We start from the raw sequence: 16,524 nt of genomic DNA on the forward strand, positions 1-16,524 counted from the left end.
TAGGGCCTGTACTTCACAACAAGAGAAGCCACCGTAATGAGAAGCCTGCCCACCGCAATGAAGAGTAGCCCCGGCTCGCCACAGCTAGAGAAAGCCCGCGTGCAGCAACAAAGACCCAACGTAGCCAAAAATGAATAAATAAAATAAATAAATTAAAAAAAAGAAAAGAAACAAGTTAAAGGGATTAATATGTTACTCTCGAAAGAGCTAAGGGTAAAGGATTCTAATCCTAGATCTGCCAGTTCCTGGATGATTTTAAGTGAGACAGACAAAATCGTTCCATGCTTCAGTTTTTCTCAATTTTCAAGTTGGGTCTCTCCTTTCTACAGAGTTTTAAGGAAAAGTCAGAGACAATAGGTGTGCAACCCCTTGAAAAATTTAAAATGCTCTACAGTGGTGGGTTTCCCCCACTGCCCCCATGGATGGAAGTATTAACAATAAGGATGCTAAAAAATGGGGTCAATCTTAACATTTTTATAAGCGCTGTAGAAGAAAGAGCACGCAGCTTAGCATTGCATTATGCAAACTGGCAGAAACCATGTGGATAAACAGTAAGACTGGAGACCAAGGTCAAGGTGGGCAAATGGAAAACAAATACGGGAGAGTAATCCAAACTATCCACACGAAATGACTGTCTACTACAGCCACTGTTGTAGGAAAAGGAAAGGCTTTACTTTAGCAGTCTTTGAAAACATCAGCCCTAAGGTTAAAGTCACAAAGATCAAGAAGTGCCCCCAAAGGTAGTAGGAACAAAAGGCTTCAGCATGGTCTTAAACAAGCCACGCTTGGAGTATCTGTCATAAACTAACTTAGCTGCTGTATTTCAACATAGGCTGAATAGAGGTAGGAAAAGTCCAGGTAAACAAAACAAAAAGTTAATGAGGTGACCAATGGGCCATTATATGAGAACAGGTGGGGATTATTAGAATTGGAGGCTGAAAAACTTAAAGCTGAGATGTCAACCTTCTTTTCCCCCACTCCATCCCCAAATCAACGGCCTGTGCCAAGGGCCAAACATGAATTTGTTACCAACACTAGAACCCAGCATTAAGAGGACAGGGTCTTCAAGCTCGAGAGAGAGAATTTCTTTTAACTTGACATGAAGGTATCTCACAGAACAAGTAATCAACCATGTAAGCTGTCATCCAGAGAAGCAGCCTAGGCTAAAAATATAGAAAGGTCAAGAAGAGTTTAGCTAAATTTATAGATTCAGGATCTGTAACCAGTTATTAAGGAAATGAGTGTTTGGTGCTGAGGTTTGACAAGCCACCGGACAGACAGGCTTTCCAACGACATGTGACATGTCCCCTGGTGCCATCACCAGAGACAGGCTCCCCGGGCAGATGGACCCAGCTGGGGACTGATCCAATTACATGCCTTCTACTTCCCCTCCCACTGTCCCCACTGTCCTGTTCTAGTCTTTGTTCTGTAGCTTGTTGGCTGGCAGGGTGCTGGCTGCAAGGCGTGGGAAACAGGCTTACATCTCTGCTACAAGGCCCTTCTGTGGACCATCCATCTTGGCGTGGTCCACTTTCAACTCTTCTACAGAATGAAGGACATCTGAGGAGTCCAAAGTGTCACACAGGGAGATATGTTCCATCTCCTCTTGCCCGACCTGTTATATGAGCAAAGAAGCCCAAGTTATCTCTGGGGAAGGACTCTCTGGGATGGAGCTGAAGAAGGCAGAGGCAGTGAGAGAGGAAGAAGAGGGAAATATAGGGTTTGGCTAAGCTGTATGTTAGCTGTCTCAAATAATGGCATTGGCTATAAATACTTATAATAATTCAAGAGTGATTCCTTCTGAGGACCTGGCTACCTGTGCTAGAGTTGGGATACGAGGTCCCAGCCAAGGGCAGCTATGGGTGACCTGCAATTGTCTGTGCTGCTCCTTGGGGGACATGGGCAGTGATGGCTGGTTGATGAGTGGTGGGCTGTGCTGCCCAGGGAGGACTTCTGCCCTGTCTGGCGCTCAGGGCCACAGCAGTCTCAGCAGACAAAGGAAAAGGTGTGCAAAGGGGGAAGCAACAAATGTTGCAAATGGGTGCTCCTAGAGCTGGTGCCATGTCAGGCAACAGAAATGCAAATAGGATTCAAAAAAGAAGATGAAGTGTGGAGGAAGGCTACTGCCGCAATAAAAATGAACACACTTCCTGTCAGCTCGATCTTGGACCACATACCCATAAAATGCCCTTCCTCTGGGCTCCTATAAGCACCCTTTACACACCCCCTGAACAGCATTTATTACACAGTGTTATGACTGATTTGCTTGTACTTAAGCAAATATTTACTGCGTTTCTACCATGTGCTGAATACTTACAAAGTGCTGGAGAAATGAAGATGGATAAGACATGGTCCCCTGCCCACCAAAATCTAAGCTACAATGGGTGTTCTTCTAGGTAGGAGGGGTACTATGGGGAGGATGGAAAAAAGGAGCAGGCAGCTCTATGATGGGACAGGGAGGGAAGGGAAAGGCTTAATGCAAGAGGCAATGCTTGAACTGAGTACTGAGAAATGGAAAGGATTTCACTGGATACACCAATGGAAGGATGATCCAGGCAGGAGGAGCACTGTAGCTAAAGGATCAAGTTGAGAAGCTACACAGGGCAGCCCGGGAAGCTGAAGGCCACCTGGTATAGGTAGGATGCAGAGTGTGAAGTAGGGGGAGAGGGGGATTAGCAAGTAACTGTGTGTTATGTGAGTTGGGGGGAGTGGGTACTAGGGAAAGAAGAAGTAGGGAGTGAAATAGACGACGCTGGAGGAGGATGCAGAGATCAGATCATCAGAAGCCTTGTGTGTAGCATATAATCTGCAAAAAACCCAAATCATTATGCTGAACACCTGAAACTAACACAAGATTGTAAATCAACTATATTTCAATTAAAAAAAAAAAAGAAGTAGAGACTTTACCTTCTAAGACCAATGATGGGAGAATTTTAAGCAGGAAAGTAACATGATTGGATTTAAGTTTTAGAAAGATCAGTCTTAATGCTCCTAAGAGCTTTTCATGACCTGGGAAAATGTATCTGATATGACAGTAAAGGAAAACAGGACTTAAGTTTTATATACTCTATGATTAACTACCTTATTTTAAAAATAGCTAAATTTCAACACTGACTATGTCTAGATGATGATATTATGAGATACAATTTGTGTTTAAATTCTTGTCATTTTTCCAATTTTTCTTAAATGAGCATATAATGCTTTTATTACAGAAAAGAACTATTAAAAGTTTTTTTAAAAAGGAAAAACGAAAGAAAAGCAAGATCCCTCCAGCAGTCATGTGAAGAGACGTCAGGCTGAAATCAGGGAGGAAATGTTGCAACAGTCCAGGCAGGAGAGGATTTTTGAGCATCAACCCTTGACTGTGAGCTCCATTAAGGAAGGTTCTGTGCTGGCAGGACTGGCACATAGTAGGACTCCAAGAATTTATTGAATGAAACTCGAAGAGTTTTATATGAAACTTTTATATGAAACCTCTCGGTCAAAGCTCATCTGATAAAACAACAGTCAGGGTGCTGATCCAGCACCACCTACCACAACCAACCCCTTACCTGTCCCACCCTTTTATACAAATTAGTATAAACTCTCTTGACAAAAAGTATTAGATCTTAGTCATTCCCAGGCAACTTGGGGGTAAGGGTAGGGAAGACATTTTATAGTAGAAAAACTGAAATCTGGATTTTCCAGGCAAATGACATTACAGGTTTGTGACTTTGGTTTAAAATTTTTTGTTGGATATCTAAACTATTCCATTTTAACAAGCTCAGGAATCTTTTCCACAGAGGGATGCCAGAGGAACTCAGTTCCTGAAAGCATACATCTACATATTGGATATGACGGGGGGGTCATTATTTCCTCCCGTCTGGACAATGAACTTCTGTTAACTCTACTTTACCTTTGACAGAGCAAGCTGATTCATCTAAAGGAGAGCAAAACACACACACAAATGCAGCCTTGCCCTAGCCATGTTCTGCAGCCCACAGGCTGACCTAGGGAGGTGAATGCTATCAAAGTAGGAGAACCAGAGGGCAGGAAGTCTTGCTGAAGCAGGTAGGACTAATTCTCAGGATGCCAGGCCAGCAGGTAGACTGAACAAGAGCTCAGTCCTGGCCAGTCCCTTCCCTAAAGATTTTCAGGATTTTCAGCCAAGGGTCTGTAAGTGCCATTCTGAGCCCAGTAAACTACTGTGATGTGCCACCTGAGGACCGGAGCTCAGGGAGGAGGCTTTCTTTTTAGAGGCCTAAACATTCATCTCAGGCAGGTGATGGAATCCTGGGCTGTTTAGAAACACACTAGATTGCCATACGTCCAGGAATCTCTTGCTTCTCAAACTTGAGGAATAAAGCCAAATTACATAGATTGCTAAGCTATTATCCTGCAACATTCACCCAACCACGGATCTATTGACTGACAAATACTGTGTCCCTGTGTTAAGGGTGTGACTACAGAAGATAAAGTATGACTGGTTCCCTTTCCCTGTTCTTCACAATGCAAACGAGCTAAGAGCTAACACTTGTGGTATGCTCACTTATCAGTTTACAAAGTGCATTCACACCTTACTCAGTCTTCAACATAACTCTCGAGATAAGATTCAGGTGGACAGAATCATCGTTGATAAGTGAGATAAAAGAGAGGCCCAAGTAGATGAAGTAACTTGCCCAGGGCTACACAATAAGTAGCAGAGGCAGGACTAACATCTGGTCTTCTGATTCCTTATACACTCAGCACCACCGCCGCCAGTCCCCATGTCTAGGAAAAACTTTATTAAAAATCACACGAGAAAAGCAGGGGGAGCCTTAGTCCTGGCTTAGAGTTAAAGACAATACCTTAATACAAAACCCAGAAAAAGGGCTTCCCTGGTGGCGCAGTGGTTGAGAATCTGCCTGCCAATGCAGGGGACACGGGTTCGAGCCCTGGTCTCGGAAGATCCTACATGCCGTAGAGCAACTAGGCCCGTGAGCCACAACTACTGAACCTGCGCGTCTGGAGCCTGTGCTCCGCAACAAGAGAGGCCGCGATAGTGAGAGGCCCGCGCACCGCGATGAAGAGTGGCCCCCGCTTGCCACAACTAGAGAAAAGCCTTCGCACAGAAACAAAGACCCAACACAGCCAAAAATAAATAAATAAATAATTAAAAAAAAAAAAAAAAACCAGAAAAAGTATTTGAGCTCTCTTTGGGGGGAGGTGGGTGGGCATGCTCTCTTGGCAAACAAAAGCACTGATTAAAGACCAAGGCTGGCAGGTGAGACCTCAGAAGTATCCATTAATGCCCAGAGGGACTCGCCAAAGGAGTTTCCGGGGGTCTTCGGGGTTTTATCTGCACTGCAGGTGAGTGGGGAACCGCTGTCCTGGTTGCCTTAACAGCAGCTTTCCAGCAGGAGAGATCACAACTGCTGGAGGCCACAGCCTTGGCACAGTCATAACCACGTGACCATACAGCACCAAGGGCAGCTTTGGGACTCAGGGCCACAAGGGATCTTATGGCTTCTGGGTGGAGCCAGGGGGCCAAATGATTTATTTTTTCTTTCTTTTATTTTTGCTGACAAAGCAAGAGACTTTATTGGAAAGGTGCACCCAGGAAGAGAGCAGCAGGGTAAGGGAACCCAGGAGAACTGCTCTGCCACGTGACTTGAAGTCTCAGGTTTTATGGTAATGGAATTAGTTTTCGGGTTGTCTCTGGCCAATCATTTTGACTCAGGGTCCTTCCTGGAAATGATTTCTAACTACAGCATTTAGTGCCATCTCTTGAGCAACCAAAATAGAAATCAGAAAGAATCTAAGCCCTAGATATAAAAGTCCAAGTATGCCAGATGCTCCTGTAACATTTCCAGATTCTGTAAATTGGGAAGAACCTTATTAGCTCTTCTTATACTGAACTAATTTCCACCCACAGGTTCTGCCCTCTGGAGCAACCAAGAGTGAGACCAGCCCTTCTTTTCCACAGCAGTGCTCAATTATTAGAAGACAGCTCTTGTGTGTCTTCTCTCTCCTAACTTCTTCTCCCCATTCTTAACCCCAGTTTCTGCAACTCTCCCTCAAATTACATGGACCACATGGTATTGGTTTCCTCCTCCAGGGAGGGCCCTTCCACTGAGTTCCAGAGCATTTTAGAACGCCAAGTTCAGAACTCGATACATGACTCCACACAACTCATGACAGGCATGGTCTGAAGAGCTTTGAGTACAATGGGGCTATTACGCCCCTGGATCTGTACGTTGTACTTTCATTAATCCAGCCTGTGACCACACTGGCTATTCGGGCAGCTGGAACACTCTTGTACTTACAGTCAAATAAAAACTCCAGAACTTTTACAGGCTCTAGATCTTATCCTCTTCTAAGCTAGAGAGCTCATGAGAAATAGGCATACCAGTCTCGGAGGTGAAGACATAACTCCGTATTCTCAAACACGGCTGAGGAAACAACCAACTACTGGTGCTCCGTCACTACCCCACAGTGGGTACGTATTGAGATGGGAAGAAACAGAAAGTAGAGGAAAGGAGAAAGGATCGAATTTTGGTTAGAAGATTATGAGAAATCAGACTACTGCTCTTGCATTCCTTTCCGTGACATACGCTTGGTTTTTTATGTTTGGCCAAAGAAATCTCTATAATTCTGGGTTCACTGCAGGTCCTCAAGAAGTAGCTTGTGGTGGAAGAAAAAGTTAAAGCCCTTATTATGGTAAAACCACCACTGAAAGGCCATTCATCCAATAGCCATTTGTAAAGAGCCTGTTACAGGGCCGATCAGCTCCAGCATTATCCTACACTCCCTCTACTCTGGGACATTGGCTCTAATGGGACTTCTCAACACCTGTACTCACATGTTTAACACCTGACCCATGGATCACACAAACCAGAGGCCCAATGAGGTGCCCAACAGTAGCAGTAGGTAAGCAGTAGCAGGAGGAAAATGGTAATCCAAAATATGAAAAATATAGACTTTTAGAAACAAGTGTTTACTGATGTAAACACTTCCCTGGGCTGGCCAGGGAAGCTCTTGTGGAGACATGAGATCTGAGTGGGACCCTGAGGGGCTGTTATACTTTAGACAAGCAAAACTAAGAAGGAGAACATTCCAGAGGATTGGGGTGGTATGAACAGAAACTTGGGGGGAGGAAAACCAAATGCACATTTGGGGACAGTGAAGAAAACAATTTAGTTGGAGCCGAGTTCATCACCCGGAATAATACATGGATGTTGGGAAGGTAAGTTGGAGAATAGGCTGCAGAACATTAGACTACTAGGTAAGTGTGGACTTTATGGGCCGGGGATTTCCAGACTTTGATTATATACTTCAATTAGTAAACACAATTTTGGTCATCCACTCCCCAAACATGTAATTTATTTATAAATTATATTTCTGTACTCCTGTATTACCCTTATGTACATAATAAAACATACACAAAACCATTTTAAAATGATGAGTTAAAGAGATTCTAATATTTTGTTCCAGCACCTCAAAAAACCATCTTGGGTACTTTGAGTCTCCCCCACATTGGAGACCATCGTCGTGTAGGCAAGAGGGAGACAGGGAGCCCTCACCGAGGAGGGAGCCAATCATGGGAGCCTGAGGCCGGGAGGCAGATGGTGGGGAGAAGGATTAAGCAATGGCTACTCTGGGCATGAGGTCAGGGCCCATGCTCAGGTGGTGAAAGAGAAAATGCAAAAAAAAGGGATGATTTTTTAAGGAAAAACAATTTTAATGGTTATTTGCAGAATGAAGAGGGTGTATGGGTCAGTGTGGAGAGGGACGGAGAGGTAGTGAGGAGTGGTCAGGGAGATGGGCTTCGAGAAGTCAATGCAGCGCCCATGAGAGCACTCAACTCCCTGCCGTGGGACAGGGAAAGATGGCAGGAAAAGGCACGACCTTCAGGAGTTTGACACTAGCACTAAAAATACCAGCTAACTTTTTTTTTTTTAATTAGTAAGAAACATTAGAAAGAAAAGAAGAAGGTCATATGTGTGAAATTTCATTGGTCCTCTATAAGCTAGGATATTTGAAAAGAGAGTTACTGTAATCAAAATTATGATCAGGCAGCTTTCCCTAGAGAGTATCCATCATTTTCAAGTGGAGAAGGGTTTAAACGGCGCTGATGGACAGGACTGCCCAACAGAAGTCTGGCAGAAGCACAGACATTTATCCTAACGAGAGCTGCAGGAAAAATCAGATGAGTGACATGGATGAGAGCAAAGGAAAGGAAAATGCTTCAGATTGTCATCCTGTAGTGATACACTCAAATGTAAAAATATGGGAGGGGAGGAACAGCCCTATTCAAATGAGCTAGACAAAAAGGAGCTCTTTCACCAGCATGATGCCAAAACCCTGAACGAGCTCAGACTCATAACCCTTCCCTCCAATGGTCTGATTCGTCCAGGAGACAGTCACAAGCTAGACCAGTTTTCACTGACGTACGTTCAGGATGGGGATATGCACCATCTTCCTTAATTTCTTGTGATGAGGTGTCCACACACTTTTGCCCATTGCCCTTTCTCATCAGCAACCTCCTTTTGCAAGACTTTGCAAGCTAGAAGACTATCTGAGGTCCCCGAATAAAATTACCCAGTGCTTTCAAAGATCCAATCCATGTTCTGTGTCTCGGCAGCAAAGTTAGCTTCAGGGCTAACCGGACACACGTCAGCCACTGCCCAGAGGCCATTGCCCCGTAGGCCAGTGGACCAGGCTTATAAGGAGGCTATTTTGTCTTGGATACTTTTCACCTTTCATCAATGTCACAATCCCAAAAGGACCTGTTAATTGCCCATGCTCATTCCCAAACAAAGCCAAAAAGGACTTTGGGGTGTAGCTTTTTAGAAGCCATCACTAGCTGGAAACAATCCTACAGGAGGAATGAGGACAGGTGCAAAGGAGAACATGGCAGATAGAGGTCAGGCCCGGGGAGCCGCATGGAGGTGAAACACGCAGAACTGCCTCCAGGATCCGCACTTACCAGCTTGCTTTTGACCAACTGTTCTATTGCACTGACAAGGTCTGCAGCAGTAGGTACTTCGGTGGAAGCCTGCCGGGCTGCTAGCAAAGAGGAGGACTGCAAGACATTGAGCAGCAAAGGAAAAGCAGATTAGCGAGGAATGAGGAACGGCAATTAGGAAGCAACACAGCAAGTCCACAGCTTAAGGCAGGCAAGGGAGGCAAAGCTCTCTGTTTAGAGGGAAGAGATGACAGAGGGAGACGGAGGTAGTGTGGGCGTGGGGCAGCGAAGCAGGGGTGGGACGAAGCTCTTTTTAGTCAGAGGAGCTAAAGGAGCTGAGGGGAGGGGTCACTGAGTTCCCAGGAGGCCAACAGGGAAGGGCTGCAGCCACTGACAGCAAGGGGGGAGGGGCAGACAGGATTCTGGCCACTACAGGGCTGCCCACTGCTGTTCCAGGAAATGAGGGGTCAATAAACCGAGCCTCGAGTGTGTCCAAAGAAGAGAAACTGTCCTTACTTTACTTAGATGTAGATCTTCAGCATAGGTTGTCACCATGTGTCAAGCAGAAATGCTAGGAGCAGGGCACTTGGAGACCAGAAACCGCCACCCCATTCACACACTCGCACACACACACACACTCACACACTCACACACACACACACTCCTCCACAAACACTGCTGCTTCTGGTAAGGCCCCCGAACTGCAGCACTAGGGACATAACAAAGGGCTTCAGCAGGGCTTGTGCGGCTCATGCTGTAGCAACCAGGCACTACCCTGTTCACAGTGAAAGGAGGCTCAAGCCCAGGCCCTTCCTCCTTCCCTCACACCAGCAAGAAGGACTGGTCCACGGCACTGTTTGGTCAACGGTTTGGGCATTCCTGCTCACGGAGGGGCAGTGTTTTGTTTTTTTTCTTCCTACTCCTACTTGAGAAGAAATTGGAAGAGAAACAGTTGACCCTGTGTAAGCTTTAACCCACCCCGGGTTTCAAAGCAGAGGACAATGGAGTACCCAGGGCCCAGGACGCATGGGCACAGTGACCGTGGGAATAGAACGTTGGACATCCTGGCCAGACTCTGGCTTCAAGTCTGTCCCTTAAGTTATGGGGAAGAATTTCTAAAAGGAAGCTTCTTGTTGTCTAATCTAAGACTTACTTTAGGTAAGTCTTTGCTTCTGAAATGGGCTAAAAAAAATCAAATGAATGTAATTAAGAGAAAGCAACACTCTTTTCCTCTCCTGGGGAAGGCAGGAAAAGAACTTAAATCTCTTTGGAAATCCAGGTTATCTACTTTTTGATCTAGTAATTCTACCTCCGGGAACTTATGCCAAGGACAGAAGTCAAAAGAACAAATGCTGTATGTACCAAGTGATCTGTAGCAGTACTACCCAGAGTAGCAAAAATTGGAAACAATCCAGGATATCCCCAAACAGGCTGGTCAAGCAAATTACAATGCATCATGTAAGTGAAATACTCCTCAGTTATTAAAATTATAGTTATGAAGGTAAAATTAATAAGATTTTAGGAAATATGAAACATTATTAATATTTAATTTATAAATATTAAAAATATAAAACAATGAACACATCATATGCTTATTATAATTATAAAAATAAAACATACATGCATATGAACAAATAGAAGGAAACAAAATTAAAGTAATTGCACAACATTAGAATGGGTGAACTTTTAGAAATTCCTTTTACACCATTGTAAAAATTATTTTAATGAATCCCAACTCCATTTGCTAGAAATTCTGAAGCTCATCCCACTCCCAAATATTCCAGAAAAACACATGTTCAGAAACCAAACAGCAGGACTGAGGAGGTTCACGTGTCTAAAAAGGGGCCAATGCCATCTGCCCCAACCCTGGCTAAGCAAAGGGCTACACAGATGTCTGGGGGTGAATCCGCATTCTCGGTTAAAAATTATCCAGAAACAACATAACATCCTTTCCCCAAAACAAACCGTGTTTGAGGGACTTGAGGGGGAGGGTTCGTGACCTCTCCTTATCTTATGTAAGCTGGCACTTCCATGCGAAGGGCGGTGTGGGATGGCAGATAATGTGACCTGAGTGCCCTGCTCCCCACACACACTATCACTGTTTCTAGAACATTTTACAATAGGCCTCTGGGAACACAGCAGGTTGGTCCTCGTTCCCACCTCAAGGCGAAGCACAGGCATTTCTGCCTCTGGGGATCCAGGATGGGCATCATGCCATGCTTCCTCTACTTCTCTTCCCAACAGTCCAGAGACAGAGCCTTAGGAGGGGCCGTAACCGTGTGCTTCTCTGGGTGAGTCACAGAGGGGGCAGCGACCACATCTTAGTCATGGACCTGTTCCTGGAAAATGTCCCTCTAGCTTAGCACAGAGGAAGACCTCAACTAATGTCTGGGGGCCACCGATCCAAAATGCAAAGCAGAGAGAATTCAGACAAGATCTGGGATATCACCAGAAACACTGAAGCAACTGCATCAGTACTTCCTGAGTTGTATCCCGGGTGGCGCTGTGAAGGTTTGCTCCCTGCCCGTGCGTGCTGGGCCCACCGCCTCGGAAGGGGCTGCTGACTGCAGGGCAGAGCACTGGAGAGCACAAGGAGACCCCAGGGGGATGGCTAACCACCGCTAGCGGCACAATAAAACGACACTCCGGAAAGCAAATGGGAAAGACAATCAAAAACTGAAACCACCACCTCAGCCTCCAGAGTCCTCCAGGACAGCGACGCTGAGAGAAGCAAGAGAAACACAATGAAGTGACAGCACAGTTAGGAAGGCCAGTGATGGAGCACACAACGAAAGCAGGGACCTACCCGAGCCTCAGCTCAGTACCAGGAAGCACATTCAACCTGAACCTCTGCTCCAGAGCAATTGGGGTGATGACCGTGCACTCAGAGGCTTGGTGGACATTCACATTTCAGACACCAGAGAGTCTCTGCAGGCCAGTGAGCCAGAGAATTTTGCAAATCAAAGAACTGAGGCAACCTGGCATGTTAGGTTTGTCCAACTTTGACAAAACCTCCCCTTAGCAGCATCTCCATCCCTCGTGCTTTGTTTGCACTGGGCTTGACTGGAAGTTACCATGATTTGGATTTTAGAGTTGAGGATGAGGAAAACAATCAACTAAAACATCGGTTGAACAACAAAATGATCATGACCTAGAACCACCTTGGATTCCTCTTTGAGACAATAGTTCTTTTTGGGATCTGCTGCTTCCAAAGACAGAGCCATTACCCTTCATCAACAGGACAAGATACTAGGCAGATTTCCGCTTTGAGTATTTTACACCCACCCCTGTACTGCCCAGAATGGAGTCAGACCTCCAGGGTTGGGGGAGGGGACCCCTCCCCGATACAGATGGAATCTACATCACCTCGGATTCATGCGGCATAAGAGATAACAAGGGAGAGAGAGTGTTACTACCCCTGACGCACACAAAAAACAAAATCACATGTTTCACACATGGCTCTTCCAAGTGAGAAAGAAGTCCTACCATCTCGTCCTGAGTGGGGTCGTTGTCAAAGATCTTCATAGGCGGAGGGAGGGGTGTGTGTGACTCTTCATCTGGCTCATCTTCACCCCAACCTTTCTTGCTCTTCTAGAACAAAAGAGCAGCATTAGTCACTGTTTCCTATAGTTAAAGATGCCAGTTGGTTCAGGACGTGGGATTTTTAGAAAAGAAACATATAAGATACCCTCCTCTCTCAACACACTCCTATTTTTTTCAGTTTCAGGGTCCTCCTTTGTGGAATGGGCACACCTACTTATCTCAAAAGGACAATGAGGTCCAGATGGTGGAAAACACACACACACACACACGAAAAACATCTACTTTATCGATTAGCCAGGAAAAGCGAAAGCTGGGAGAGTGGTTGGAGAGAAACTAACTTTTAAGTTTACGAAGGACTCAAACCACAATCTAAATATCACCAGGCTCTACTGCCATTCAGAGGGAGAAAAGGCAGACAGCATAAAACTACAAAGAGAGTCCGGTTTCACATCAGGAAGAATTTCTTAGGCATGTCAGTGACTAGAGTAGGTTAGTTTGCCAGATAAAAGAATTATCTCATTCCCCAACCAAATACCCACTCTATTTTGATCATAGAATCCCAGTTTTGGAAGGGATATAAGAGGTCGTTGCCCAGTCTGACCTCCAGACAACACGGGTCTCTCCAACTGTTATGTGAGGTCATACAGTCTCCCAAACCTTTCCAGTACGGGTGTTCATTTGTTTTCATGAAGCCCCATTTCATCACTGGTTGAGCTCCCATTAAAGGCTGCAACCTTGGCTACTGTAAACCTTCACCTGTTAATCGTAATTCTCCCTTCTGGAGCAACCAGGAGGTGTCTACTCCCTTTTATAAATGCTACTGCTCAACATACTCGAAAACAGCCCTCATCTCCCAAGATAGTCTTCTGTTTTCTAGGCCGAGCAGGTTTAATGCAGTCTTTAGTAGAGGCTGGGGACTTGGTGACCAGCTGGCTCCCCGTGGGCCCAGACACGCATCTCCAAATCTGGCAGAATGGTGTCTGTCTGCTGGATACTCTAGGTGCCAGTCTCTAAACCGGTCACAAATCAAACTGGCAATGTCTTTTTTTTTCCCTATTGTTTTGATTTGTTTTTAATTTTCCTTTTAGATTGAACTAAACAGATTCATAGACACAGAGAACAGACTTGTGGTTGCCAAGGGGGAGGAGGGGAGGGAGAGGGACGGACTGGGAGTTTGGGGTTGGTAGATGCAAACTATTACATTTAGAATGGATAAACAACAAGGTCCTACTGTATAGCACAGGGAACTATATTCAAACTGGCAATGTCTTGAGAATATAAAGATCACCTAGGCCCAAGAAGACCAACTACTGGGAACCAGAGTCTGCCTAGTTTACAAACCCCGGGGAAGGATGCCTCTCGAGGCTCCAGGAAGGAGGTACATCAGAAACCCCTCCCGATGGAAGGCTCCGGAGCCTCGAGTAAGTACCTCGTCAGCGCTGTCTCCCTGAGGGGTCGTCTCATCCCCAGGCTTGGGAGATCCCAGGTCGAAGCTCTTCCGACCATCTCGTACTTTCTTCTGCTTCTTGATGTTTCCGTCTGCCTTCCCGCTGTTGAGCCGCCGCACGGGACTCGTCAGCCACTTCTTCAGGGTGTTGGTGGAGCGCTTGGGCCCAGGGGAACTGTGGATGGAGTTCAGGGAGGGCTGGGCCTGCAGGTTGGCCACCGACTCGGACTTGCCTCCGTTTTCACTTGAATGAGAGTACGCATCTGAGGAAAAAGAATAGACAGACACGGCCGTGTCAGGGGCAGTTAAGGCAGGCTGCCAGCCTGGGAGAAAGACAGCTCCAACCCCAGGAAGCTAGGGCACCAGGCAGAATGTCAAGGCCAGCTGCAGAGCCTGGTCAAGAAAACCCTGTCTAGAGGGTAATAGCTGACACTCACTCAATCCACAGGTGCTATGCATACAGGAGTAGACAGAAGACAAAGACTCCTGCAAAATCAAGATTCTAAGCAAGAACCATCAACCAATAACAATGTCATAGAGCACCTATGAGTATTCTAAAGTTGTATAAGACACAGATTTTATTTTCATAGATGCCTTATCTAGCTACACACACACACACACACAAAGAGGGAAAGAGAAGAGCCAAAGAGCAAGACAGAGCACGCAAAATAAAGATAAATGCACAAAGCGGTATGCGGTTAATTGCCAAAGGGCTGACATGGACTCTAGACCATAAGGAAGCAGAGCTGAGGGAGGGTCAGATCAGCAGAGGCAGGACTGGTCTGAAAAGCTTTAACGGAAGAGATGTGTCTGAGTAGAAGGGAAGGGAGAAGGAATTCCAAAAGCGGGAGGTGGCAGGAACAAAAGCACAGAGGCAGGAAAATGGAAAAACAAGTTAACACAGCCCTTAAGCAGATCCTTTCAATGAAATAAAGATGAACAGAGAAGGAGAAACTGGACAGAAAGAAGAGTGAAAACATTTAATAGTAAACTAGAGGAGTATGAACTTTATTGTGAGACGCTAATGGGAAAGGGGGCAAAAAGGGCTTCTGTTTGCTTGTTTGTTTTTTAATTAATCTGGTAACTACAGACAACACAGCCCTGGGAAGAGGGATTGGAATCCAGAAGGCCACACTAGGAGGACACGGGGAGGACAAAGGAATGAATGTGAGGCATTTCAAAGCAAGAAGTGATACGGTTAGTATCTGGATGACACATCACAGGTGAGCTGTCTCTCTTACGCTGCTTCTTCTCATTGCCAAAGAGGTCTTGGGAGAATACCAGACCAGCTTCACCTCAACCCCTGATGGGCCCTGTGGCCCTGGTACCAGTTTGCATACTGGCAGTTAAACCAAACACATGACTAGGTATTTACACAAAGTACTGCCGTGGCTTTTTACACCCACTGGTCTCAAAGACCGAATCATCTTTTCCTATACAGTAATGACTTTATCCTAGACCGAGACTAGAGGTCTAACCTGGCCTTGGAGGCCCGACGGCCTAGACCTGTCCAATACATTAGAAACCGAATCTTAAAATAAAGAGAATAAATGTTTTTGCCAGTAGAGACCTGCCTCCAGCTTCTATAACCGGCTGATCTCACAGGCACCAAGCTCAGGCTCTTGACCCTGTGGGAATTTTCTTAGATATGGTTAGAGTTCTGTGCATACTTTAGAAAACAAGAACAGAATATCTGCATGTACAACCATTAAAAATTGAGCTTCTAAAGCCCCCTGGTATGAAGGATAACTCATAGGGTTGCTCGGCTCAGGGAATATTTAGGGATCCACCGACTTGGTTGACGTCCCTTTAAGGACAAAGCTGTAATCTTATCTCAGAGAATTCTGTGCTGGCTGTGGTCTTGGGTGTGTTGACATTATTTCTGAAGTGTTTGGTATGGGTCAAACTCCTGTTCTCAGAAACCCGGGTGATAAACATCTCAGCAGCACCACTGCAGCACTAGTAGTGGGACCAGGGCCTCTTATCTCTCTGCTGATAAGCTGCAGAGGCTTTTCATTCACCAGGCCCCTGTGATACCACAAGTCTCTGTTAAATCCAAGCCTTCAAAACTTAGATTTATCAGCATATGTTGTGTCAGCAGAGTTAGAGGCCTAGCCACATTAACTGTGCCCTGTGTTACTAAATAAGACGGATGACTGCCTAAGTTTTCTGTTCCATGACAAACCACAGCCTGGCTTTGAGATTCGAGAATGCAAATTTTGACTGACCATTCTGCTCCTCTCTCTATCATCTGATTCTGCTTTGGTGCATTCTGTACAAATTAATGGCAAGTGTACAGATTATAAAGTACAAATTAAAAATCAAGAGTATTCTCAATTTTGTTTCAAGTTTATTCTGTGTAAACAATCAGGGCCGTTCAACCACAGCCCACATAAAAGAGAACTGAAGAGTTGGAAGCAATCTCTAACTTGTCATCTAGTTAGGGTTCCGTATTGAGACAGGACTATTTCTAAATCACTTTGAATGCATAGTTACAAAAAGATGTGGCATCATTTAGTCTAGAAAATGTGTACTTAGTTTATTGCTACTTCAAAGAATAATTGGCATGTGATGCTCATCCCATCTTTGGAAGATGGCTGCAATGAGC

At 45.4% G+C, this 16,524-nt stretch overlaps 1 protein-coding gene across 5 annotated transcripts in view; it reads right to left on the reverse strand.

Annotated features, from left to right (window-relative positions):
- KALRN (kalirin RhoGEF kinase) overlaps window positions 1–16,524 on the reverse strand; it is a 655,634-nt gene that overhangs the window by 56,876 nt on the left and 582,234 nt on the right. For 2 of the 5 annotated variants that reach the window (XM_036850143.1, XM_036850145.1), the window contains 3 exons: window positions 13,899–14,179; window positions 12,413–12,517; window positions 8,948–9,043 (listed from right to left, as the gene is read on the reverse strand). In XM_036850143.1, coding sequence (XP_036706038.1) covers window positions 8,948–9,043; window positions 12,413–12,517; window positions 13,899–14,179 — 482 coding nt within the window. The remainder of the gene's footprint in view (window positions 1–8,947; window positions 9,044–12,412; window positions 12,518–13,898; window positions 14,180–16,524) is intronic. The other 3 variants (XM_036850146.1, XM_036850148.1, XM_036850147.1) reach the window with 3 other exon arrangements.

The sequence above is a fragment of the Balaenoptera musculus genome, chromosome 4 (genome assembly GCF_009873245.2).
Source record: "Balaenoptera musculus isolate JJ_BM4_2016_0621 chromosome 4, mBalMus1.pri.v3, whole genome shotgun sequence".
In the NCBI taxonomy this organism is placed as follows: domain Eukaryota; kingdom Metazoa; phylum Chordata; class Mammalia; order Artiodactyla; family Balaenopteridae; genus Balaenoptera; species Balaenoptera musculus.